The 25,991-nt window shown below is 47.9% G+C and overlaps 1 protein-coding gene and 1 long non-coding RNA gene across 2 annotated transcripts in view; both read right to left on the bottom strand.

The window, feature by feature from the left end:
- Positions 1–2: 2 nt before the first annotated feature.
- On the bottom strand, positions 3–2,222 carry LOC140703908 (uncharacterized). Its single transcript, XR_013542586.1, has 2 exons — positions 2,093–2,222; positions 3–53 (listed from the first exon to the last, which is right to left on the bottom strand). It is a non-coding gene; the product is annotated as an uncharacterized LOC140703908 (long non-coding RNA).
- A 14,079-nt stretch (positions 2,223–16,301) lies between these two features.
- Positions 16,302–25,991, bottom strand: part of LOC144587412 (uncharacterized) — a 39,332-nt gene continuing 29,642 nt past the window's right edge. The window contains 2 exon segments of the mRNA XM_078388002.1: positions 16,302–18,455; positions 18,458–19,626. Of these exon segments, the coding sequence (XP_078244128.1) occupies positions 18,268–18,455; positions 18,458–19,626 (1,357 nt within the window). The 3' untranslated portion in view covers positions 16,302–18,267.

Genomic DNA, 25,991 nt, shown 5'->3' with positions numbered 1-25,991 from the left:
TCACCACTTCTTGACATATAGCACTTTTAAGGATGTTTGAAGTCACATGATCCCTGGAAGAAAGCAAAGAAAGATGAATGGAATCTGCTTATTGGTATGCTTGTAGGACACAACATTTCTGATTCTTTCAATGTGTTTTATAAAACCTCTGAGGGGCTGGGAACCCTTGTTTCCCCACACCCAGTATTTGGATGGCTCAGCACACCAATTTATCACATCTCTTTGAAATCTTGGGGTTATTAAATACATTTAAGTGCAACACATGCTCCCTGGCTGGTCAGGAATACGAAGTGAGAGGTGGATCGCTTCCAGTTTCTTTAAAAAAGAGGCTAACGCTCGATTCAATGAGGCCTGAAGAGAAAATTACATTGAAGCATGTTTTGTGCCTTGCTGATTTTTGCATCAAATCATGGAGCTTTCACCCCAACCTTGATCCCATTAGATCTCAACTTTCAACTCTAAAATGGCCTGTTCTACATGAAAATCATGGCCAGAACACCGAACGCTCTCCACAGCTTGTCCTCCATTCAGATTTAAGACAAAGGTAAGGTCAGGGTGAAGGACTTCGTCCTATCCTAAGCGGTTGTCTTGAACGGTTTCCAGTCCTGGTCTCCTGGGCTTGGCTTGGAGGAGACGAAACACTCTTTCTGGGACAGCACAGAGAAAAGGAAGGCAACGCAAGAGGAGGGAAAGCTCAGTGGTTATACATAGTGGTGGTTATACATAGGAGGGGACGGTCTCCCTTCACCTGAAAGCAAGACAACCTCACGTGGCTCTCTGATACACATCCTATCATCCACTGTCTCCATGACTTGGACTTGATGTCCCTACAGCCAGCAAAGGAGACCTAGGAAGGGTTGGGCCACAAGGGAGTGATTCTTCCTGTTAAGGATGTCTCTCCTCCCCCGCAAATAGTTTTTTGGAAGGGCTGGGAGAGGACGCCCTTCCAACCTCTAGATCAACACCATCTTGCTGTAAGGACCACCTGAAAGGTTATTGAAAGGATCTCTCTCAGAGGAGAACCTTCCTTCTTCCTTCCCCTCCAAAAAAAGCACTTTTTGGATCCAGTCTCAGTGCAGACCCTTTTAAGTTCAAGCAAAGAAAAAGAGAGGGGGGTCTCCTCTGGCAGCCCTGGAGAAGGAAGGCTGCCCTGCTCTACCCACTGAGCTCTGCTTCTCCCACCCCCACAGGCTTCTTCCAGCTCGAGAGGGAAACGTCCTGGAAATCTTCACATCTCGAGCTGGAGCCAAGAGGGTCTCCATCCGGTCTGTATCAGGAAGGAGGTTGGGGGGGGAGGGTTGGTAAAATAAATTGGGGGGAGAGAAGTTGGCAGCTCGGAGGGGAGGGGTCAGCGCTCCGGACGGTAGATCTGGGCCGTTCCTTATGTCTCTCCCCCCCCCCCGGAGCCCCGCCTCGCACGTCCCTCGCCCTCGGGACCGGAAGGGGCGCCTCCCTCCCCAACCCCTGCCTGGGGGGGTCCCTCCAAACCCCCCCCCGATCCCGATTAGCCCCACTGTCTTCTCGGCACGCTAGGCGATCCTCCTCACCCGGGGGGGGGGAGGCTTTCCTCTCGGAAGGGTGGGTCCTCAACACCGTTTTTCAACGTCCCTCCCTCTCGACCCCCCCATTCCCATCCGGTCTTTTCCTCCTTTTGGGGGGGGGCAAAAAGAGTCCCGGAGAATTCCCGAGCTTGGCGGGTCCTCCTCCCCCTCCCTCCGGCACCGCTTCCCGCTTCGGGTCGCGCCGCTCGCCTCCCGCCCGGTCCTCAAAAGCGCCAGGGTTCCCCGGGGGGGGGATCACCCTGTCTCTTGCCCGCCCCCCAAGGACATGTCCCCCCCCTCGTCTGCCTCCCCTTCGCGCAGGGGTTCCGCCGAGGGGGGGTTCCGAAAGGGGGGGAGGCCGAGGGATCCTTCCCTCCCCTTCGCTTTCCACCTGTAGACCCCGGATCGCATGGGGGGGAGCTCCATCCCTCCTCTGCCCCCCCTCGACTTGCCCTTCCCCCTCCACACTGGGGCCTCTCTCTTCCCCCCTCATCCCCCCCCCCGCAGGAGTCCCTCCACCGACCCCAAGACCCGCCTGGTCGGTCACCTACCTTGGCCTTTCCTGCGTCCTCCACGTGGGGATGCAATTCCCTTTCTCCCCTTTTCCAGGAAATCGTGGGGGAGGGCCCCCCAGCTTGGCCCCTCCTCTTCCCCCCCCAACTCCCAGTCCTACCCCTTGTCCGCTTGGATGGGACCTCCCCCCTCAGCCCCTCCATTGCCCTCCCCCTTTTCTTGCCCTCCTAGGTGGGGTCTCCCTCCATACCTCCGTTTTCCACAAAGACATCATCTCCACAGGAGCCTATTCCTCTTTCTTTTTTAGGCATCCTTCAGTCTCGAGAGACTGGGAAGACAAATCCAATCTGTCCCCTGTCCACCTCCCGGATTTTGCTGCTTTTGTGGCTTCCTCTTTGCCTCGGCCTGCTGGACAAGGGTCTCTTCAGATTGGGAAAGGCCGTGATGCACCGCCTGCCCCCAGGCTGAACACTCAGATGTCAGGGTTTCCCACCTGCTGAGGTCTATTCCTAAGGCCTTCAGATCCCACTTTCACCTGTCCTTGTATCACAGCTGTGGTCTCCCTCTGGGGCGATTTCCCTGCACTCATTCTCCATACAGGAGATCTTTTGGAATTCGACCATCAGCCATTCTCACGACCTGCCCAAGCCAGCGTAGACACCACTGTTTCAGTAATGCTAAAAATTCCAGCTCATTCTAGGACTACTCTGTTTGGAACTCTGTCCTCCCAGGTGATACTAAAAATGCATTTGAGGAAGCTGGAACGTGTTCATCTTCCTCTCCTGCCGTGCGCAAAGGGTCCAGGACTCACTGCAGTACAGGAGTGTGCTCAGGACACAGGCTCTATAGACCTCAATCTTGCCAAAGTGTTTATCCAACTCAACATCTAGGAGAGTGTGTCGGAGATTGTTGAATGAAAGTACACAAATTAGCACAGCATACAGCAGGAGGTGGAAGGCTGCAGAGTCGATATCATCAACCGAACAGTTGTGGCTTTGTCTAGGAATTGGTCGTCAGAAACCTCAGCAGCGACCTGTCCGAGGAAGCGACATTCCCTGACTCCAAAGGTAGCCTCTGTCTCCCTTTTCAGATTTTTGGGAAGAGGCCAAGTTACAACACCCACCCTTGTTTTGAAATAAACTTTCGGCACCATGGCTTGTCTGCAGACTACTCTCTCCACTGAAGCTCCTTTTCCATCTAGGAAGTGTCCGGTGGGTAGTCAGGAAGGAGCCCCGATGCATGAAGGTCCCCTTGTGACAGGCTTGGCCAGGGGACGTGGTTGACCTGCATCCCTCGTCCAGCAGATTTCTCCCTAGCTCAGAAACTCCTAGCCAAGTGCCAGGGCTTCTCCCCTCCCTGACGGTGATTTATATCATTTTGGGGAAAAAAATAAGGAAAATTTTCACCTGTCCCTCCTCTCCCAGCATTCTTAACTGTCTTCTTTTGGCATATTGCTGGAGCAAAGGGAAGATCCATCTTTCTCCAGAATCTCTCCCAATCTAAGTGCATCTATATTTTTTGGAATTTTTTTTGCCTTTCTCTATTCCTTTCCAGTTTTGCACCATCTGTGCCTAAAGAACTGGTGGGGGGAACTTTTGGGGGGACCCTCTCCTGTGCCCTGTCAGCAGAGCTGTGACCAATGGGTGGGGGAATGAGGGGTGGCCTGCAAGGGGACACCCCAATGGGGCAATGGCCCTTTGACATGCAAGTCCCTCACATTCTTTGGAGGGGTCACTAGGAATTTTGAAACCTCCTGGCTCCCCACGGGAGAAAACAGCTGGCGCTGCAGATGTGGAAGATCAGCCCTCCACCCAGGGCAACTCTTCAGGGGGAGAGAAGAGCCAAATAGGAACTCCAGAAGCCTCCCCTGAAACTCCAAGCAACAAACCTACTCCAGTCTGGCTTGCAACAGCCTTACCTGACACTGTTTCTGGAGCCATCACTGGGAACAACCTGACAATGTGTTCATAGAACACAAGTACTTTGCACAAGGCCGTTCCCATTACACCAGCAAACACAAGGTCTGGAAACAACAGTGGGAGAGGGACCTTGGTGAATGTCCCCTTGACCGCTTGAAGTAGGCAGCTGAGATTTCTTCAACCTGGGTCATTCCTGGGACCCCAAACCAGCTCTTGAGAAGCTTAAGAACGCCCCTTCTCCCCAACCAAGCCCTCTCCCCCTCTTCTTATGTCATCCGCCAGTATGGGAGTCCCTCTCTCTCCTTCCATTTTGGACGGCACCTTTGCCACATGCTAGGCTTGAGCCCTCGGGATCCACCCAGGATTTCCGCAGATCTGCTGGAGGAGAGACTCGTGGTTCTAGATGGGCCCCTCTTTGCTCTGGAGACCAAAGGAGGCAACGAAGGAGACTTCCAAGTAACAGCCGGTGCTGAGCAGCTGACTGGTTTGCGCCCAATGAACAACTGCTCCCGCATTCCTGATTTGTGAGGAACCAGAGATCATGAACACTTCTTCCATTTCCTTGCTTTTAGTTTTTTGTGTCCAGTTCTGGGGGTGGGTGTGTCCAGATACCAATTCAGATATTGTGCTGGAGCCCTGGAGTACTACATGGATGGGTGGTGGGACTCGATTCAGGATCCTTGCTGAATCAGCTCGAAATGGACTCCCAGACCCTTTAATAAAGGTCTTTATGACCTTGTATTCGTGAAGGCTTTCACGGCCAGGATCTAATCGTTCTTGTGGGTTTTTCGGGCTCTTTGGCTGTGTTCTGAAAGTTGTTCTTCCTAACGTTTTGCCAGTCTCTGTGGCCAGCATCTTCAGAGGACAGCACTCTAATAATAATAATTTGCACACAGAACCTAAAAATAAATGAATATCTAGATCAGCCTAGATGCCAAGCTGCTTCTGGGTGCAATTCTAAGTGCTATTTCTAACTTGTAAAGCCGTCAGCCGTCTGAGTCCAAGCTATTTCAACAAACATGTCTCTCTTCCTCCATGACAAACCATCCAAAATAGATCAGAAATAATTTGATAGTAAAATCAAATTGAAATGTAGGGGAGAATTTGCAGGGGGGGGCAAGCTTAGATTTCCATGGAAGGCAATGCATGGGTGTGGGAGTGCATCGACTCCTAGGCGGGATTATCATCCTTCCTTCTTTCTGCTCTTCTTCCAATGATGGACCCCCCCTCCCAGGGACACTAAAAGGTGCGCCTCCCCCTTTCCCACCCTCACCCTACGATGAATAGCTCCCCCTTCTGCTCTTGGAGGACTTGCCCCTTCCTGTACCAGGGCTTTGTTTGGCTCTTCCTTTTCAACATTTTCCCCTCAAGGCTGCTTCCTAGATACCCTCCTATCTTACAGCCGGGCGTGAGGTAAAGGGGAGCCCGAGGAAGAAAGGGAAGCCTCCTTTTCTGCTCATCCTTCTTGAGGGACTAACGGCTCCCGCCTCAGCCGCGGAGGTTCCACCGCACAGGCGCCCCCTGGTGATTGCGGTTGGCCGGCCAGGCGGAGATTGACGGGCGGGGAAGCGCAGCCGTTAAATTAAGCGGGAAAAGGCAGAAAGGCGTCCCCTCCCCCCTCCTGGTCTTTAGGGCCACTTTCCTGGCCTTGGAGGCGTGCGGTGTGTCTGTGGTGAGGGTGCCGGCAGTGGGGCGGGGAATGAGGTGGGGTTGGATAGGCCCAATGGTTTCTTGTTTCCTTAAAACTATAAATAAAATATTTACTCCAGAAACATAGGCTTGGATCTGTCCCCCATCAACTCCGGCGTGTTCTCCGCCCACTTCAATTTTGTGGATGGGACGTCGTCGTTCCCTGCTGTTCCCCTTGAGGTCTTTGTTGGGGGTCTGAAGGGACTAGGCCATGGGACATCTCTGGACTCACTGTACATTTTCTCATTTGTTCTTCTCTCTTTACCCACGCCCTAGATTCCTTCCTTTTTTCGCTCTACAGTCTCCCCCCCCCAATTTCTCGCCCCCATTCCCTTTCAGCGCAATCATGAGACATCTTGAACTGTACCCACTTTCTTGTTTAAGGGACTTGAACTCCACTAACTCTTCTTTTTCCTCTCCTTTCTTCTCTCATCCCCAACATGCTTCAGTTTCCCCCATCCCTTCTACCTCTTATCCTCCTCCTTTCCCACCTGATTTGTGCCCCCTTCAGCCTCTTCTTTAATTTCTAGTTTTCTTAATTCTTTTTCTATCGCTCCTGCCTCTTGAGCTTCTGCCTTGATTTGAGAGGTGGACAGTGTTACATACAGCACTGATGTTACCTGTCTGTCATGGGTTTGGAGGGAAAGTTCCATCCTATGGGGAGTGGAAGGCGGGACATCAGGAGGAGGGGCTGTACTGTATATATATGGGGATCCTGTGTGGAGAAGTTTAGAAGCTGGAGGAGAAGCTGGGAAGAAGAAGCTTGAGTGGGAGTCTGTGTGTCAGACAGGGTACTACTGTGTGTCAGTCAGTACCAACCTGATAGGTTCAGGTGTCTGTATGGTTAGCCAGAACTGATAGGTTCAGGGTCTGTGCTTCAAGTTAAGTGTTCTGTGTGAACCAAACTGTGTGTATGTATGATTGAGACTAAGCCACGTTACTGTATCTTATTCACCTGATCATTTTATTTTCCCTGTGTGTTGTTTAAATAAACCTTATTCCTTTATTTGTTAAAAATCCATCCCTGGTCTGTGTGACTTCTTATAGGGAATGGTTGGTGGCAGCTTAGTGAAACTGTGGCATATCCCAGTAGGTCTGGGTTTGTCACATTGATTGGTGTCCAGCGTGTGGGATACGACTGGTCCAGTTGTCCAGTGGTCCAGCAAAGCCTTGGCAAGTGTGCCCAGAGCAAGGGGGGTCTAGTCAGGGACAATCTGAGGGCACGTAGGTAATCTTCTAGGTGTACCTCACGGGGAGGTGCGCTAGTGGAAGAACGTGCCAACTGGGGACTAGATTAGGGAGCTCTGAGGCAACCTGTTTTGGCGGGAAAAAGGCTGAGGCAAAACTGTGTAAAGTAGAAGTGATTTAGCCTGCCTGCTGAGAGGCCTAGCAGAGGGGGGTAGACTCTGGCTCGCAACTGTTGCAAGTTAGTGCTGAAGAACAGCAGTAATCTATAGAAAGCTGGTTCTGAGGCAAAAGAAAAAAAAGTGGTCGCTTTATTTTGAGGCTTGACTTTTGAAAGCAGCCTGTTCTGGGGGGGGGGGATTATGCCCTTGACTCGAAGCCAAATGGCAGAAATGGGTGAAGTGAGGGAACCCCAGGTAGACCAAGGTTCTGAGGATGTATTTGGCTCAGTGCAGGATGAGAGCACGGGAGAACAGAACCCAGAACTCAGAAAAATGCTCCTAGCCCAACAGCATGAACTGAGGATGAGGGAATTAGACTTAAGAGAAAGAGCTGAAATCAGTCAGACAGAGGCAGAGGCCAAGAAAAGGGGAATGGCCATGAGGATAGAAGAGATGGAACTGAAACACAGAATTAGAATGGCACAATTAGAAGTAACATTCCTAAATAAGAAAAATAACAAGTTATCAGTTGAAGAAATGTCAAAGAAAGAAAAGTATGAGGCTCAGGTCAGACAAAGTGAGCAAGATCTTGAAAAATATAATCAGCAAAAAGACATTAAATTAAAAGAAATCAGAGATAAGACTGAAGAAAAAGTAAAAGAGATAAAAGCTAGGGCTGAGGAAGAAATTTTACAGATCAGGGCTGAGTTTGAGGCTAAGCAAAAGGAGCTGGATTTGAGAATAAAAGAGAAGAAATTGCAGCTAGAAAAGAAACCAAAAGAAGGCACACAGGTTAAGGCACAACACCAAAACCTGAATTATTCTGAAGAAAACATGAGGGAAACATGGGACCCTAAGTACTCCAAAGGGTTAGTTCAGAGCCCGCCAAAAATGGGCGGCCATTTTGTTGATAAAACTTCTGGGCAGAGCCAGTCCAGGAACCAGATTTTGGAGGGAAAACCAAAACCAGAGGAGAAAGACTCCAAGTACAGCAGAAAATGTTATTTCTGTCAGGGAAAGGGCCATCTAATCTCAGGGTGTGAGAAATGGAAGCAGATAAAGGGAAATTTGCCTCATGATTTGAGTGGAACCAAGCCAAAAGCTGTGTTCTGTGTCCAGAAAGAGCAAAGCTCCTTGGCACTGAGGGAGCCTGTTGCCATGGCTACTCAATCTGGAACAGTTACATCTGCTGATCAGGCTGAGGAAAATGGTCCTCTTGTGGAGGTCAAGCGCTGCTTGCTCGTGAGAACAGATTCTCAGTTGTTTGAAACCGCAGGGGTGGACGTAGGAATACTTGACCATCAGTATAGGGGGCTGAGGGACACTTGTTCCCAGGTGACCCTGTGCCATCCAGATATTATTCCTAGGGAATATATAATCCCAAATGAGAGCATGAAGGTGGCAGGGATTGAGGGGCAGGTGATCTCACTGCCAGTAGCGGAGGTACCTGTGAACTTTCAAGGCTGGAGGGGAGTTTGGCGGCTAGCGATTTCATCGACTCTGCCAGCAGCCGTGCTCGTGGGAAATGACCTGGCTGAACATGTGAAACGGGTGCTAGTGATTACACGTTCACAAGCCACCACGGGGACAGTTCAGGGGGGTAATGATGAGCCCGAGACGGAAGCAGGTGGGGGGAGTTCCGAAGCTGTGGTGGAAACCTTAACCACAGACAGCCGATTTGGCCAAGAGCAAAAAGCAGACGCCACTCTCCAAAAGTGTTTTGAACAGGTGACAGACGCCCAGCTAACACCTGAAACCCCAGTGAGATTTCGAGAGAAAAAGGGAATCTTATATAGAGAGACCCTGAGGAATATCTCAAAAGGGGGAGATGGGATCAGAAGTCAGGTAGTGGTACCTGAAAAGTATCGCCCCATGATCTTACAAAGGGGGCACTCTGACATGTTTGCTGCGCACTTAGGGGTGAACAAAACACAGCAGAGAATCACACAGAATTTTTACTGGCCTGACATAGGGAAGCAGATCAGGGAGTTCTGTAAAAAATGTGATGTGTGTCAGCGGCAGGGGAATAATCATGACAGGACCAAAGCAAAGTTGTGCCCTTTGCCTGTGATTGACACTCCGTTCAAATGCATAGGGGTGGATATTGTGGGACCTTTGCCCAAGGCCACAAAGAGAGGGAACAGGTTCATTCTCACCATTGTGGACCATGCCACGAGGTACCCTGAAGCCATACCCTTGACTAACATTGAAACTAACACAGTGGCAGATGCCTTGGTGGGGTATATGTCCAGGATGGGATTTGCCTCAGAAATAATCACAGATTTGGGCACATCGTTCACATCGAAGCTCATGAAACGCTTATGGCAACTCTGGAATTAAACACAAGGAAACCACTGCCTATCACCCTGAAAGTAATGGGTTAACGGAAAAGTTCAATGGGACTCTGATGCGCATGATTAGGGCTTACTTGGCAGAGAATCCAAACAATTGGGACCAGAAGCTGCAATCCCTTTTGTTTGCTTATCGATCAGTGCCACAAGCCAGTACCGGGTTCAGTCCGTTTGAACTTTTATTTGGGAGAAGGGTGAAAGGGCCCCTTGATTTGATCAAACAAAATTGGGAGCAGATCACCCAGGATGACCCACAAGACGTTGTGACATACATAGACACCTTGATGAATGACCTAAAGAGAAACCTAGAGCTAGCAGCAGAGACCCTGCAAGCTCAAAAGGTCAGAAAGAAAGCTTGGGATGACCAGAAGGCCAGGGAGGGGCACTTTAACCCAGGGGAGGAAGTGCTTTGGCCTAGGCTCTGCAAAGAGAACAAACTGCAGCTGGGTAGCCCAGAAATAAAATACTTGGGTCACATAGTAGGGGGAGGAGTGATAAAACCCCTAGAGGCCAAGATAGAAGCAGTTCGTGATTGGCCCAGGCCCAACACCAAGAGAAAAGTCAAATCATTTCTTGGGTTGGTGGGCTACTACAGAAAGTTCATCCCGAGGTTTAGCGAGATTGCGGCTCCGCTGACCGATCTGACGAGGAAGAAGACTGATGACCGCATCCCGTGGACCAGTGACTGTGAGGAGGCGTTCCAGAGGTTGAAGGAGGCCCTCATCAACTATCCAGTGCTGCGTGCTCCAGACTTCGACCGGGAGTTCATCATCTACACCGATGCGTCTAACAGCGGGGTAGGAGCAGTTCTTTGCCAGGAGGATGAGAATGGTGACCAGCATCCAGTGTCCTATCTGAGTAGGAAACTCCAGAAAGGTGAGAGACATTTGGCAACCGTGGAAAAGGAGTGCCTGGCCATAGTCTACGCGATCCAGAAGGCCAAGCCTTACATCTGGGGAAGACATTTTATTCTGTGCACTGACCATTCACCACTGCAATGGTTAAAGACAATGAAAACCCACAATAGTAAACTTATGAGGTGGGCTTTAAATCTGCAAGACTATGACTTTGAAGTGAAGGTGGTCAGAGGGTCAGTGAACTGTGTTGCTGACGCCTTGTCAAGAAGACCTGAAGAATGAAGACGGCGAAAGAAACATGGACTATGTATATATTTTGATGACAAAAAGTCAAATGTGTCTGTTTATTAAACATGTTGGTTTGTATGAATAAAGGTAACTTGATGTAATGTTAATGGTAAATGTTTAAATGCCTAATAGAGTGTAAGTATAAGTAAGTATGGTATTGTATGTTATTATATGACTGTTTTTGTATGTTTTGGATCCAGGTTGTTTTTTGGTGAAAAGCACCTTAGCTTTCCCCCTACAAAACAACTTATAAAGAGGGGAGGTGTTACATACAGCACTGATGTTACCTGTCTGTCATGGGTTTGGAGGGAAAGTTCCATCCTATGGGGAGTGGAAGGCGGGACATCAGGAGGAGGGGCTGTACTGTATATATATGTGGAGCGTGTGTGGAGAAGTTTAGAAGCTGGAGGAGAAGCTGCGAAGAAGAAGCTTGAGTGGGAGTCTGTGTGTCAGACAGGGTACTACTGTGTGTCAGTCAGTACCAACCTGATAGGTTCAGGTGTCTGTATGGTTAGCCAGAACTGATAGGTTCAGGGTCTGTGCTTCAAGTTAAGTGTTCTGTGTGAACCAAACTGTGTGTATGTATGATTGAGACTAAGCCATGTTACTGTATCTTATTCACCTGATCATTTTATTTTCCCTGTGTGTTGTTTAAATAAACCTTATTCCTTTATTTGTTAAAAATCCATCCCTGGTCTGTGTGACTTCTTATAGGGAATGGTTGGTGGCAGCTTAGTGAAACTGTGGCATATCCCAGTAGGTCTGGGTTTGTCACAGACAGTACACTCTCCGGATCCTGGGCAAGGTAGCTCGTCCCCTCACAATACTGTATGTAACAAGAGGAAGGAACTACTTACTGTGGGTTAGCCTTGTCAAGATATTTCAAAAACTTGACTCAGCCATCATCTTTGCTTACTGGTTATGAAACTTATTATACCAGAAAGCTCTCTAGACCTATCCCCAGATTCTAGGAGGCAAGAAGATTGGAGGATATTTTCGGAAGAACCAAGATCTGGCTACAGATCTCCAGGGAGGGAATCAGGTAATCATGGATAATCCCAGTTCAAATATTAGGATTGAATTAGGGAGTTCTTGCACTGACCATCAGGAAAATTAAAAACTAGGACAAGTCTCGATAGGGAGGCAGCTGGGCCATCCTCCGAAGACGGAAATGGGCTGCCCGGACCACAGATGCCCAAACTGCAGACTTCACTCTTTGTGGGAAGAGTCCCTCCCCCAAAGGAGAGGGAGTTTCCCAACCCACTGATGCCCGTGCACAAGACTTCCATCTTGTCTGGATTTAACCTCACTCCATTTGCCCTCATCCGCTACCTTTGTGAGGAACTAAATAGAGATCAGGAATCCTTCTTCCATTTCCTTGTTTTTAGTTCTTTGTGTCCATTTCTGGGGACAGGTGTGTCTGGATATCCCTTGGAACAGTCACCCGAAGCCCGTAGGTTTTTGCAAGTGTCGGGGGGGGGGGGAGAGAAACGTAATAACTCCGGTATCCTGAATGTTAAAGAAAAGCACCTGCAGACATTTCTCTCAATCCAGCTCTACTGGGAAAGTGTTTAAGTAAATGAACTAATACTCTGATATTTATTCCATTAGTTCCATAAGGAACCAGTGGGAGCCGATGCTGCTTTTTAACAGATCGGTTGTAAGACTAGGAGTTGGGAGGTTCCTCATAAAATCCCAGATTTGTCCTGGCATTCTCTTTCATGGATTGCTGCCTTGTCGTGGCGAAGGGGCTTGAGTAACTCAGAGAAGCTATGGGCTATGCCGTGCAGGGACACCCAAGACGGACAGGACATAGTGGAGAGTTCCGACTAAACGCAATCCACCTGGAGTAGGAAATGGCAAGCCACTCCAGTATCTTTGCCAAGAACACCCCATGATCAGAAACAAAAGGCTAAAAGATATGACGCTGGAAGATGGGCCCCTCAGGTCGGAAGGCGTCCAACATGCTACTGAGGAAGAGCGGAGGACAAGTACAAGTAGCTCCAGAGCTAATGAAGTGGCTGGGCCAAAGCCGAAAGGACGCTCAGCTGTGGACGTGCCTGGAAGTGAAAGGAAAATCCAATGCTGCAAAGAAAAATACTGCATAGGAACCTGGAATGTAAGATCTATGAACGTTGGGAAGCTGGAGGTGGTCAAACAGGAGATGGCAAGAATAAACATCGACATCCTGGGCATCAGTGAACTAAAATGGACAGGAATGGGCGAATTCAGCTCAGATGATTATCATATCTACTATTGTGGGCAAGAATCCCGTAGAAGGAATGGAGTAGCCCTCATAGTCAACAAAAGAGTGGGAAAAGCTGTAATGGGATACAATCTCAAAAATGATAGAATGATGTCAATACGAATCCAAGGCAGACCATTCAACATCACAATAATCCAAGTTTATGCACCAACCAGCATTGCTGAGGAGACTGAAATTGAACAATTCTATGAAGATTTACAACACCTTCTAGAACTGACACCAAAGAAAGATGTTCTTCTCATTCTAGGGGACTGGAATGCTAAAGTAGGGAGCCAAGAGATAAAAGGAACAACAGGGAAGTTTGGCCTTGGAGTTCAGAACGAAGCAGGACAAAGGCTAATAGAGTTTTGTCAAGAGAATAAGCTGGTCATCACAAACACTCTTTTCCAACAACACAAGAGGCGACTCTATACATGGAAGTCACCAGATGGGCAATATCGAAATCAGATTGATTATATTCTCTGCAGCCAAAGATGGAGAAGTTCTATACAGTCAGCAAAAACAAGACCTGGAGCTGACTGCGGTTCTGATCATCAGCTTCTCATAGCAAAATTCAAGCTTAGACTGAAGAGATTAGGAAAAACCACTGGGCCACTCAGGTATAATCTAAACCAAATCCCTTATGAATACACAGTGGAAGTAAAGAACAGATTTAAGGAACTAGATTTGGTGGACAGAGTGCCTGAAGAACTTTGGATAGAGGCTCGTAACATTGTCCAGGAGGCAGCAACGAAAACCATCCCAAAGAAAAGGAAATGCAAGAAAGCAAAGTGGCTGTCCAACGAGGCCTTAGAAATAGCAGAGAGGAGAAGGGAAGCAAAATGCAAGGGAGATAGGGAAAGTTACAGAAACTTAAATGCAGACTTCCAAAGAATAGCAAGGAGAGACAAGAGGGCCTTCTTAAATGAACAATGCAAAGAAATAGAGGAAGATAACAGAAAAGGAAAGACCAGAGATCTGTTCAGGAAAATTGGACATATTAGAGGAACATTTTGCGCAAAGATGAACATGATAAAAGACAAAAATGGGAGGGACCTAACAGAAGCAGAAGACATCAAGAAGAGGTGGCAAGAATACACAGAGGAATTATATCAGAAAGATTTGGATATCCCGGACAACCCAGACAATGTAGTTGCTGATCTTGAGCCAGACATCCTGGAGAGCGAAGTCAAGTGGGCCTTAGAAAGCCTGGCTAACAACAAGGCCAGTGGAGGTGATGGCATTCCAGTTGAACTATTTAAAATCTTGAAAGATGATGCTGTTAAGGTGCTACATTCAATATGCCAGCAAGTTTGGAAAACTCAACAGTGGCCAGAGGATTGGAAAAGATCAGTCTACATCCCAATCCCAAAGAAAGGCAGTGCCAAAGAATGCTCCAACTACCGTACAATTGCACTCATTTCGCACGCTAGCAAGGTAACGCTCAAAATCCTACAAGGTAGGCTTCAGCAGTATGTGGACCGAGAACTCCCAGAAGTACAAGCTGGATTCCGAAGAGGCAGAGGAACTCGAGACCAAATTGCCAACATGCACTGGATTATGGAGAAAGCCAGAGAGTTCCAGAAAAATATCTACTTCTGCTTCATTGACTATGCGAAAGCCTTTGACTGTGTGGACCACAGCAAACTATGGCAAGTTCTTAAAGAAATGGGAGTGCCTGACCACCTTACCCATCTCCTGAGAAACCTATATGTGGGACAGGAAGCAACAGTTAGAACTGGTCATGGAACAACTGAGTGGTTTAAAATTGGGAAAGGAGTACGGCAAGGCTGTATATTGTCCCCCAGCTTATTTAACTTATATGCAGAATACATCATGCGGAAGGCTGGACTGGAAGAAACCCAAGCCGGAATTAAGATTGCCGGAAGAAATATCAACAACCTCCGATATGCAGATGATACCACTCTGATGGCAGAAAGTGAGGAGGAATTAAAGAACCTTGTAATGAGAGTGAAAGAGGAAAGTGCAAAAAACGGTCTGAAACTCAACATCAAAAAAACTAAGATCATGGCCACTGGTCCCATCACCTCCTGGGAAATAGAAGGGGAAGATATGGAGGCAGTGTCAAATTTTATCTTCCTGGGCTCCATGATCACTGCAGATGGAGACAGCAGCCCTGAAATTAAAAGACGCCTTCTTCTTGGGAGGAAAGCGATGACAAATCTTGACAGCATCTTAAAAAGCAGAGACATCACCTTGCCAACAAAAGTCCGAATAGTCAAAGCTATGGTTTTTCCTGTCGTGATGTATGGAAGTGAGAGCTGGACCATAAAGAAAGCAGACCGCCGAAGAATTGATGCTTTTGAATTGTGGTGCTGGAGGAGGCTCTTGAGAATCCCCTGGACTGCAAGGAGAACAAACCTATCAGTTCTAAAGGAAATCAACCCTGAATGCTCACTTGAAGGACAGATCCTGAAGCTGAGGCTCCAGTACTTTGGCCATCTCATGAGAAGAAAAGAGTCCTTGGAAAAAACCTTGATGTTAGGAAGGTGTGATGGCAAGAGGAGAAGGGGACGACCGAGGATGAGATGGCTGGACAGTGTCTGTGAAGCAACTAACATGAACCTGACACAACTCCGGGAGGCAGTGGAAGACAGGAGGGCCTGGCGTGCTCTGGTCCATGGGGTCACGAAGAGTCGGACACGACTAAACGACTAAACACACACGTCCTGGCATTCCCTGGTGGGAAGGCAACAACAAGCCTGTCATCAAATTCACACCCTATGAGGGGATACAGTGTGTGCCACAGTGGATATTTTCAGAGAAGGATGCAAGAGATTGTTCAAGACAGTAGGAGTATACTCTGAGTGTGTGTTTGTGTGCACGCGCATGTGCATACATGAGCGTGTTTGCATGGGAAGGACCAGAATGTCATATTTTCACAGTGAAGTATTCTAACCAATCAGAAAGTGTCTGGCTGTCAGGTGTGTTATACATGTTATAGGATATGAGAATTTATTAAAATAAGTTTGCTACATTTTAATGAGGTGCAAACATAACTAAGTCAACTACAATATGTCTAAGCACTGTGAGTTTATTCTACTCTATATTTTGAACCGTGAATGTTCTTTAATGTTTTTAACAAAGGCCAAGTGAACATTTTACTTACTATAACCTGCTGGAAAAAACACACACAAGGAGAGAATACAAATGTTTGTTTTGCAAGTGTTTTTTTAACCACAACACTTGAAGCTGCTGTGCGCAAACTCAACAGTTGCATTTTATCAATAAAGAACTGTCCTCTGAAGATACCGGCCACAGAGACTGGCGAAACGTTAGGAAAAACAACCTTCAGAACATGGCCAAAGAGCCCGAAAAATCCACAACAACCATTAGATCCCAGCCGTGAAAGCCTTCGTGAACACACTTCTGAACACCTTATATTTCCTTAAAACTTTCATTATGGTTTCAGGGGTGGGGGGAATTGACAGTAATAAAGTGTTTCCCTGAAAATAAGACAGGGGTCTTAATAGTATTTTTGCTCCATAAATAAATAAACAAACAAACAAACAAACAAATAAATAATAGGGCTTATTTTCAGGAGATGTTTTATTTTTTTCATGTACAACCATCTACATTTATTCAAATACAGTCGTATCTTCCTGTGATTGCTGCACAAGGTGGAAGGCACGCTTTCACTTAACTAGGGCTTATTTTGGGAGGAGGGCTTATATTATGAGCATTGTGAAAAATACTAGGGCTTATTTTTTGGTTAGGTCTTATTTTTGTGGAAACAGGATAGTATTCTTACTCTGAAAGCATATTAAAAACATCCTTGCCACCCCTGATTTACTTTCTACTACTATATCTTCAATAAATCTTTGGACCCCAAATACAACATTAAGAGAGAAAACTATTCCTGTTCGCTCTGAAATTTATATCTCAATCTCTAAAGTGCCCCTTTTACATTCATGATACATGCTGGAAATGGCTGTTTTCTGTTACCTCCTGGAAGGGTGGAATTTCTGCCTGCTCCAGCCAGAGAAGTTTCCAATTTTCTGATGGCCAGGAGGTCTGTGATTCCTCAAGGAAGTGATTCACTTAGAGTCAATTCTACAATAAGACATTCTCTTTCAAAGGCGAAGAAAATTTTTAGAAGTCACATACAGAACGCAGCTTCAGACCAATAGATTGCCACTCTCACTGTGGGCCTCACTTTTTTCTATGATATTTCCTGAGGCTCCACAGAGCACAAGAAGATCAGCACAAGACAGAGGCCCAATTTCCGGAGCAGATACTGAAAGCACAGGGTGTCTGCAAAGAAAAAAAAATCTCATCCCATCCCCCACATGGAAGAAGGTCCGGTTAGAGTGAACTGTTCCGTGAATTTCATCCTGGAAGCTTCAGCCACCAGATAGATGAAATAATATGAAAACTTTGAAAGAGGATTTCTATGTGTTGTTTTGCAAGATTCTCCCTGCTGTAGTTCTTGAATGCTTAACACATAACCCACTGTTGCGAAAGCTGTTTCCACATCATATCGTTTGGCCAGAATCCTTGACTTTACATCAGAAGCATGTGACCTGATTGTGTATTGTGCATTGCCTAGGTATAAAACCTGACAATGTTAACTTCAGGAGACCTGGTGAAGAAATTGTCATGGTTTAGGTTATTAAAGCTAGAATGTAATTTCTAAATGGGATTTCTAGTCATGGAATTGTGTAGAAGGAATCCATCCTAGTCTGTGTGTCATGAACTAGACACTTCGAGAAGCTGATTTTTTCTTAGAGCTAGTTGGAATTTTCCATGTAGCAGCCTTGGCCAGAGATGATAAGGACCAAAGACATAACATCAAGGAAGAATGTCAACAACACCTGCAATCCCATGAGAAAAGGAGGTGGAGAGAGATGAGCAGTCCTTCGTCCTGATTGGTGTATGTCAGTGGAGAATGAAGAAGGAGGGTGTTCCAGCATGAGAAAAAATGGAGAGATACTGACACAGAGACCTTTTTGAAATCCTTTTTTGATTTTTGGATTTTACCTTGGATTATGTAGTTCATAGCAGAGAATAGAGAAAGGGGGGGCCTCAGCCTTACCCACCTTTCTAGCTAGTAGAGTTTTCTTATTTTATTTTTATAGCTGAGATTTGCTAAGTTTCTAACTACTTTAGTTTATGGAAATGTATTTGAATGCTATGCTTTGCAACAAACTGAATATCTCAAATTCTTTATTTTTCTAATAAAACAATAATACTTAAGAACTTATGTTTGGTCTTTTGAGCAGACAACCTGCTTAATTATTTAAATCTATTTAGGCCACAGATGTGCTACTGAGTCCAATTAATTACCTGAGTTTTGCTGGTCTTTGCAGACTCTGAGACTCATGATTTTATCTTTGATTTTCTCAGTTAATTGTTAAATGGGAATAGACTTGGGAAAAGAGTGCCAGGTGAGACAGCCTAGTTGAGAAAAGGACTCATCTCAACTCAAATAGGGGTACACTGGACTCTGGAACCTTTCTATTCCGGGCCTCAGCATTCTCTGAGGAGAGCTGAGTCCTTACAGAAATGAAGTCCAGTCATTGTATACTTTGCATTCTGTGAGTGTTGTCTTCTGCGAGGCAAATGAAGGTCTTTCTATAATCCATGCATTTCGTGTTCCTGTGTGATTTCTTTGATGTGGCCGAAGGCTACTCCTGTGACGGAAACTCTTTCCACATTCAATGCACTGATGTGGTTTCTCTCCCTGTGGGTCCTTTGATGGCAACGCAGATTACCGTTGTGATTGAAGCTCTTTCCACATTCCATGCACATATATGGTTTCTCCCCTGTGTGGATTCTTTGATGTCGCTGTAGATGTTCACTCTGCTGGAAGCTCTTCCTACATTCCATGCACTTGTATGGTTTCTCCCCAGTGTGGGTCCTTTGATGTGAATTGAGGTCACTGCTACGACAGAAGTTCTTCCCACATTCAAAGCACTTGTATGGTTTCTCCCCTGTGTGGATCCTTTGGTGTCTATACAGATCTACATTCTGACTGAAGCTCTTTCCACATTCAATGCATTGATATGGTTTCTCCCCCGTGTGGGTTCTTCGATGTTTAGCAAATGATCCACTGTCACTGAAGTTCTTCCCACATTCCGTGCACTTGTATGGTTTCTCCCCTGTATGGGTCCTTTGATGTAATTGTAGGCACCCCCTCTGACTGAAGCTCTTTCCACATTCAAGGCACGTATATGGTTTCTCTCCTGTGTGGGTCCTTTGATGTGATGGTAGGTACCACCTCGAACTGAAGCTCTTTCCACATTCAGGGCATGTATATGGTTTGTCCCCTGTGTGTGTTGTTTGATGTGAACGAAGGCTACTGCTCCGACTGAAGCTCTTTCCACATACCATACACAGATGTGGTTTCTCTCCAGTGTGGATTATTTGATGTGAACGTAGTTCCCCAGTCCGACTGAAACTCTTCCCACATTCCAAGCATTTATATGGTTTCATCCCTGTGTGTGTTATTTTATGTGAACTCAGATGTCTACTCGACCCGAAGCTCTTTCCACATTCCATGCACATGTATGGTTTCTCTCCTGTGTGAATTCTTTGATGTTTACTATATGTTCCACTGTCAGTGAAGCTCTTTCCACATTCCAAGCAGAGATAAGGTTTTTCTCCTGTGTGAATCCTTTGATGTCGATGTAGGTACCCCTTCTGACTAAAGCTCTTTCCACACTCAAGGCACGTATATGGTTTCTCCCCTGTATGGGTCCTTTGATGAGATTTTAGGTACCACCTCTGACTGAAGCTCTTTCCACATTCCAGGCACGTATATTGTTTCTCCCCTGTGTGGCTCCTTTGGTGTGAACTAAGATCATTGCTATGACTGAAGCTCTTCCCACATTCCATGCATGTAAATGGTTTCTCAATTCCATGCATTTATAGTTTCTCTTCTTTCTGGGTTCTTTCATGCAAAAGTTGATGTCTACTCATCCCGAGAATCTTTCCACATGCGTTTAGTTTTATAGGACATCTGCCCGCTGGGTGATTTGAATCTTTATACAAGATCCACCATACTACAAGTGGAGTTTGCAACCTCTTTGTAGGATAGGCTTCTACTTGCTGTTTCTCCACAGACTGGTCTGTCCCTTCTTTTTTCTTTTGTGATGATCTCTGGATTGAAGGTCTCAAAAACATCAGAGGCCAAAGAAGCACAGAATTTCTTCTCATTATTTTTTCATTCTCTTTTCCCATCCCCTTTATAGTCCATTTTAGTTCCAAACTTCATTTTCCCTCTTTCATGCTGATTTCCTTCCTTGTTGTCCTTTTTTTTTACCTGAAATAAAAGGGGAAACATTCCTCAGTTCAGTACAGAAGCGGAAGGGATCATGCCCTGTTTCATCTTCAAGGCTCCTCCCCTCCTAAGCACCCTACGCTAAATCTGTTTTTCTTTTAGAATAGGCTTCTGTTCCCAAGGTAAACTACTTGACTCTTGGACTGAATCCTAAATCTGTTTCAAAATTAAGTATCAAAAACTGAGCAAGAAAGTTTCAAATATGTGGCAATGAAACCATGTCAATTTCTATTATATCATTAAAATTGTAACATTTTGTGTCCTACCTCTAGTAGAGCAACTATAATCCATCATCTCCAATTGTTTTTCCTCTTCCTTTCCTATTTCAAATTGTAGGATAATTCAGTTCTTTGTCACTTTCTAAATGGTAGTTTTTCTGGGGGACTCCTCTTCAACCCCTCAACCGTTTGCCTGTGGTGTGTCTCCGAGTTCCATGACTCCCCATTCTATTTCACAGACACCTTAAAAACCTGGAAGAGACTGTCCAGGATTTTTTGATCTGGTACCATCAGTGTGCTGATGACACCCAACTCCATCTGCTTTAAAAGAGCTGAGAACTTTCTCTTAGTCTCTCAGACCCCAGTGTGTGTGGTCACCCAGCTTCTCTCCCTACCATAGAAGCTATAGAAGATGGTTGGGGTTATTCATACATGAATATCCCCTCACAGTTGCAGATACTGAGGGCATGGCCCTAGGGGCCAATCACTCATGATTCCACCGCTGCCGCGAGCCCCGCCTTGCCTTCCTATCACTTCATTACTCACGATGGATTACCAGAAGGCGGGATGACGAGTCTCTCTGCCACGAAGAACAACAATCATTACGTGCTTTCTCTTTCATCAGTTTCAACATTCATTGTGAAAAACAGCAGTATTTTTGCACCAACACCAAATCGAGTCAAATATTTTGACTCCAGCTCCAAGCGTCTCCGTCCAGTCGAGAATTATAGGTATTATAGACGTGAACTAATAAATGTAATATGAATCTTTGTGCCAATGACATGGACATGAAAGATCTCATCACTTCTTGATATATAGCACTTCTAAGGATTTTTGAAGTCATGTGATTCCTGGGAAGAAGCAGTTAATGGTTAAGCCAAAGAAAGATGAATGGAATCTGCTGATTGGCATGTTTGTAGGACACAACATTTCTGATTCTTTCAATGTGTTTTATAAAACCTCTGAGGGGCTGGGAACCCTTGTTTCCCCACACTCAGTGTTTGGTGGGCTGCACCACAGCTTCTCAGTTTTTCGCATCTCTCAGAAATCTTGGGGGAATTAAATGCATTTAAATGCAACACGTACTCCCTGGCTGGTCAGAAATAGGAAGCACGTGGCAGATCACTTCCGGTTTCTTAGAAAAACAAAAAAAAAAGGCTAACGCTGGATTCAATGAGGCCTGAAGGCAAAATTACTTTGAAGAAGCATGTTTTGTCCCTTGTTGATTTTTGCATCAACTCATGGAGCTTTCACCCCACCCTTGATCCCATTTGGTCTCACCTTTCAGCCCTAAAATTGCCTGCTCTACATGAAACACCAGAACACTGAACACTCTCCAGAGCTTGTCCTCCATTCAGATTTAAGACAAATGTAAGGTCAGGGTGAAGGACTTTGTTCTATCCTATTCGGTTCTCTCAAGTACAGAAAAAGGGGGGAGTGGGGTGCAAGGGAGGGAGGGGGCCTCCTCTGGCAGCCCTGGAGAAGGAAGGCTGCCCTGCTCTACCCACTGAGCTCTGCTTCTCCCACCCCCACAGGCTTCTTCCAGCTCGGGATGGAAACTTCCCGGAAAGTCTTCACATCTGGAGCTGGGGGGACCTTGGCATCTGGATCCAAGAGGGTCCCTATCCGGTCTGGATCAGAAAGGATGGGGGGCTGGTAAAACAAATCGTGGGGAGAGGTTGGCAGCCAGAGAAGGAGTCCGGGAGGCCGCTCGGAGGAGAGGGGTCACCGCTCCGGAGGGGGGGGGATGCCGGGAGATCCAGGGGGTCCTTCCTTCTTCCTTTCCTCCCCCAGGAGTCCCTCTGGAGCGCCTCGCACTTCCCCCCCCCCGCCGTCGGGACCCGGAAGGGGCGCCTCCCTCCCCAACCGCGGCCTGGGAGGGTCCGTGCAACCCCCCTATCCCGGGAGCCCCCACTGCCTCCTCCCCGCGCCCGGCGGTCCCCCTTCCCCCCCTCCTTCCCTGCAAGTCCGGCAGCGGCTCCCACCGCCTCTGCCTCGGGACCCCCTCGGCTGCCCGGAAGGGGGGCGCTCCTGGGGGGGTCCTCCCCCTTCGCCCTCCCTTCCTCAAGACAGACTCGCCGGGGGGGAGGCTTTCCCCTCGGAAGGGAGGGGTCTCAAACCCCGTTTTTCAGCGTCCCCCCTCTCGACCCCCCATTCCCATCCGATCTTCTCCTACTCTTGGGGGGGGGCAAAAAGAGTCCCGGAGAATTCCCGAGCTTGGCGGGTCCTCCTCCCCTCCCTCCGGCGCCGCCGCCCGCTTCGGGTCGCGCCTCTCGCCTCCCGCCCGGTCCTCAAAAGCGCCAGGGTTCCCCGGGGGGGGGATCACACTCTCGCCCCCCTCTCCACCAAGGACCTGTCTCCCCCCCGCCTCTCCTTCGCGCAGGGGTTCCACGGGGGGGGGTCTGAACGGGGGAAGCCCGAGGGATCCTCCTTCCCTCCCCCTTCGCTTTCCACCTGCTGACCCCGAATCGCATGGGGGGGAACTACGTCCATCCTCTGTCCCCGCTCGTCTTGCCCTCCCCCTCTACACCTCTGTCTCTCTCTTCCCCCTCATCCCCCCCACTCAGGGCTCCCTCCAACGAGCCCAGAACCCGCCCGGTGGGTCGCGTACCTTGGCCTTTCCTGCGTCCTCCACGTGTGGATCCAACTCCCTTTCTTCCCTTTTCCAGGAAATAACGGGGGAGGGGCCCCCAGATTGGCCCCTCCTCTTCCCCCCCAACCCCCAGTCCTTCTCCTTGTCCGCTTGGCTGAGACCTCCCCCCTCAGGCCCTTCCTTGCCCTCCCCCTTTTCTTGCCCTCCCAGGTGGGGTCTGTGTCCAGGTTCCCTCCCATCCCTCCGTTTTCCACAAAGGCATAATCTCCACAGGAGCCTCTTCCTCTTTCTTTTCTAGGCATCGTTCAGTCTTGAGAGACTATGGTATCGTGCTCTGTACAGAGGACTTGGAACAGCGTCTAATGTGGCTGAGGAGGGCAATTCGGGAGTGACAATCCCTTCCACACTGAGGACAAATACAATCTATCCCCCGTCCAGCTCTTTGGTTTTGCTGTTTCGGGACTGCCTCTTGGCCTCAGCCTGCTGTACAAGGGTCTCTTCAAATTGTGAGAGACTGTACTGGGAGAGGCCATGCTGCACCGCCTGCCTCCAGGCTGAACGCTCAGATGTCAAGGTTTCCCATCTGTTGAGCTCCATTCCTAAGGCCTTCAGATCCCACCTGCAGATATCCTTGTATCGCAGCTGTGGTCTCCCTCTGGGGCAATTTCCATGCACTCATTCTCCATACAGATCTTTTGGAATCCGACCCTCAGCCATTCTCATGACATGCCCGAGCCAACGTAGATGGCGCTGTTTCAGTAATGCTAAAAATTCCAGCTCCATCTAGGACTACTCCATTTGGAACTTTGTCCTGCCAGGTGATACCAAAAATCCGTCGGAGACAACGCATATGGAACATGTTCAGCTTCCTCTCCTGTGGTGTACAAAGAGTCCAGGACTCACTGCAGTACAGGAGTGTGCTCAGGACACAGGCTCTGTAGACCTGGATCTTGGTATATGTCGTCAGCTTCTTATTGAGCCATACTCTCTTTGTGAGTCTAGAGAACATGAGCTGCAGGCAACTGGTGGGGGGATGATGAGGGGTAGCCTGCAAGGGGACACCCCAATGGAGAAATGGCCCTTTGGCATGCCAGTCCAGAAAAGGTGGTGTGAGAGTCCCTCCCTGTGACATTCTTTTCCCTCACTAGGAATTTTGAAACCTCCTGGCTCCCCACAGGAGAAAAGAGCTGGTGCTGCAGACGTGGAAGATCAGCCCTCCACCCAGGGCAACTCTTCAGGGGCAGAGAAGAGCCAAATAGGAACTCTGGAAGCCTCCCCTGAAACTCCAAGCAAGAAACCTACTCTGGCTCTGGAGCCATCGCTGGGAACAAGCTGGCAATGTATTAATAGAACACAAGTACTTTGCATAAGGTTGGTCCCATTACATCAGCAAACACAACGTCTGGAAACACCAGTGGGAGAGGGACCTTGGTTAATGCCCCGTTGAAGTTGGCAGCTGAGATTTCTTCAACCTGGGTCATTCCTGGGACCTCAAATGATCTCTTGAGAAGCTTAAGGACATCCGTTCTCCCCAACCAAGCCCTCTCCCCCTCTTCTTATGTCACCCGCCAGCATGGGAGTCCCTCTCTGTCCTATCAGGCAGAGATCAATATGGTGGAGTTTTTCCCAGCACTGAGGTACATTTACAGAGCAACAAGATAGGCTGAATTTCTATTTCCCACATGGCTGTTAGAGCCTCTAAAAAAAGGAGGCATGCCTGTCACATCAGTTGCAGGGCACAGCAGCCATCCCATGGCCCATCCACCTGGATGAGGGGCTCATAGCATGAAGTATTCCTCCACCAATAATAATAATAATAATCCTTACACACAGAACCTAAAAACAAACGAATATCTAGATCAGCAACTACACTGGATGCCAAACTGCTTCTGGGTGCAATTCCAAGTGCTGTATCTAACTTACAGTATAAAGCTCTCAGCCGTCTGAGTCCAAGCTATTTCAACGACCACGTCTCTCTTCATGAATGTACCTTTCTGTGCCCCTGCCTCAAACCATCCAAAATGGATCAGAAATAATGGGATAGATAAAACACTGGAGGGACAGATCCAGAAGCTGAGGCTCCCATACTTTGGCCACCTCATGAGAAAATTCCCTGGAAAAGACCTAGATATTGGGAAAGTGTGAAGGCAAGAGGAGAAGGGGATGATGGAGGACGAGATGGATGGACAGGGTCATCAAAGCGACCAACATGAATTTGTCCAAACTCCGGAATGCAGTGGAAGACAGGAGGGCCTGGCATGCTCTGGTCCATGGGGTCACAAAGAGCCAGACATGACTAAATGATGAAAAACAAATTGCAATGGAGGGGAGAATTTGCAGCGGGGGAGGGGAACAAGCTTTGATTCCCATGGAAAACAATGCATGGGTGGGGAGTGTTATATAGCTCCAGACACATCGACTCCTAGGCGGGATCATCATCCTTTCTGCTTTCTGCTCTTCCTCCAATGATGGAGCCCCTCCCAGGGACACCAAAAGGTGCAGCTACCCCAGTCTCTTTCCCACCCCCCATCGCAGCCCCACCCTACGATGCTCTCCCTTCCCTTCCTTCCCTCTCCGCCTTCCTGTGGGATAAACGGCTCCCGCTTCAGCCGCGGAGTCTCCACCGCACAGGCGCCCCCTGGCGATTGCGGTTGGCCGGCCTGGTGGAGATTGACGGGACGGGGAAGCGCAGCCGTTAAATTGAGCGGGAAAAGGCAGAAAAGCATTCCCTGCTGGGAAGCCTCTTCCCCTCCCCCCTCTCCGTTTTACCTCAGGGGCCACGAGATAGAGGCCAAATTGTTTCCTGTTGCCTTAAAATTATAAATAAAACAAATAATTACTCCAGAAACATAAAGAGGCCATACGCTTGAGAGAAAGGAAACTAAGAACAGCCGCTCTGCCTCCTGAGGGAAAACTTGCTAATCCTCCAAGAGGCCTCCCCCTTCTCCTCCTCTCAAAAGCACACCTGGGCTCTAGCCATTCTTTTGCACAGAGAAATGCGCGCGGCGAATAAGGGTGGCGGAGTCCATCTTTGGAGGATGCCCGTGAAGGCAAGGGACCCTGAGGGGAAACAAGAGGCACCCTTATATCTATGAAGATTCTCAGTCATTCAGGGGAGTTATAACAAC

This window comes from Pogona vitticeps, chromosome 2 (genome assembly GCF_051106095.1).
Source record: "Pogona vitticeps strain Pit_001003342236 chromosome 2, PviZW2.1, whole genome shotgun sequence".
Lineage (NCBI taxonomy): Eukaryota > Metazoa > Chordata > Lepidosauria > Squamata > Agamidae > Pogona > Pogona vitticeps.
This window is presented reverse-complemented; position numbering and strand designations above follow the sequence as displayed.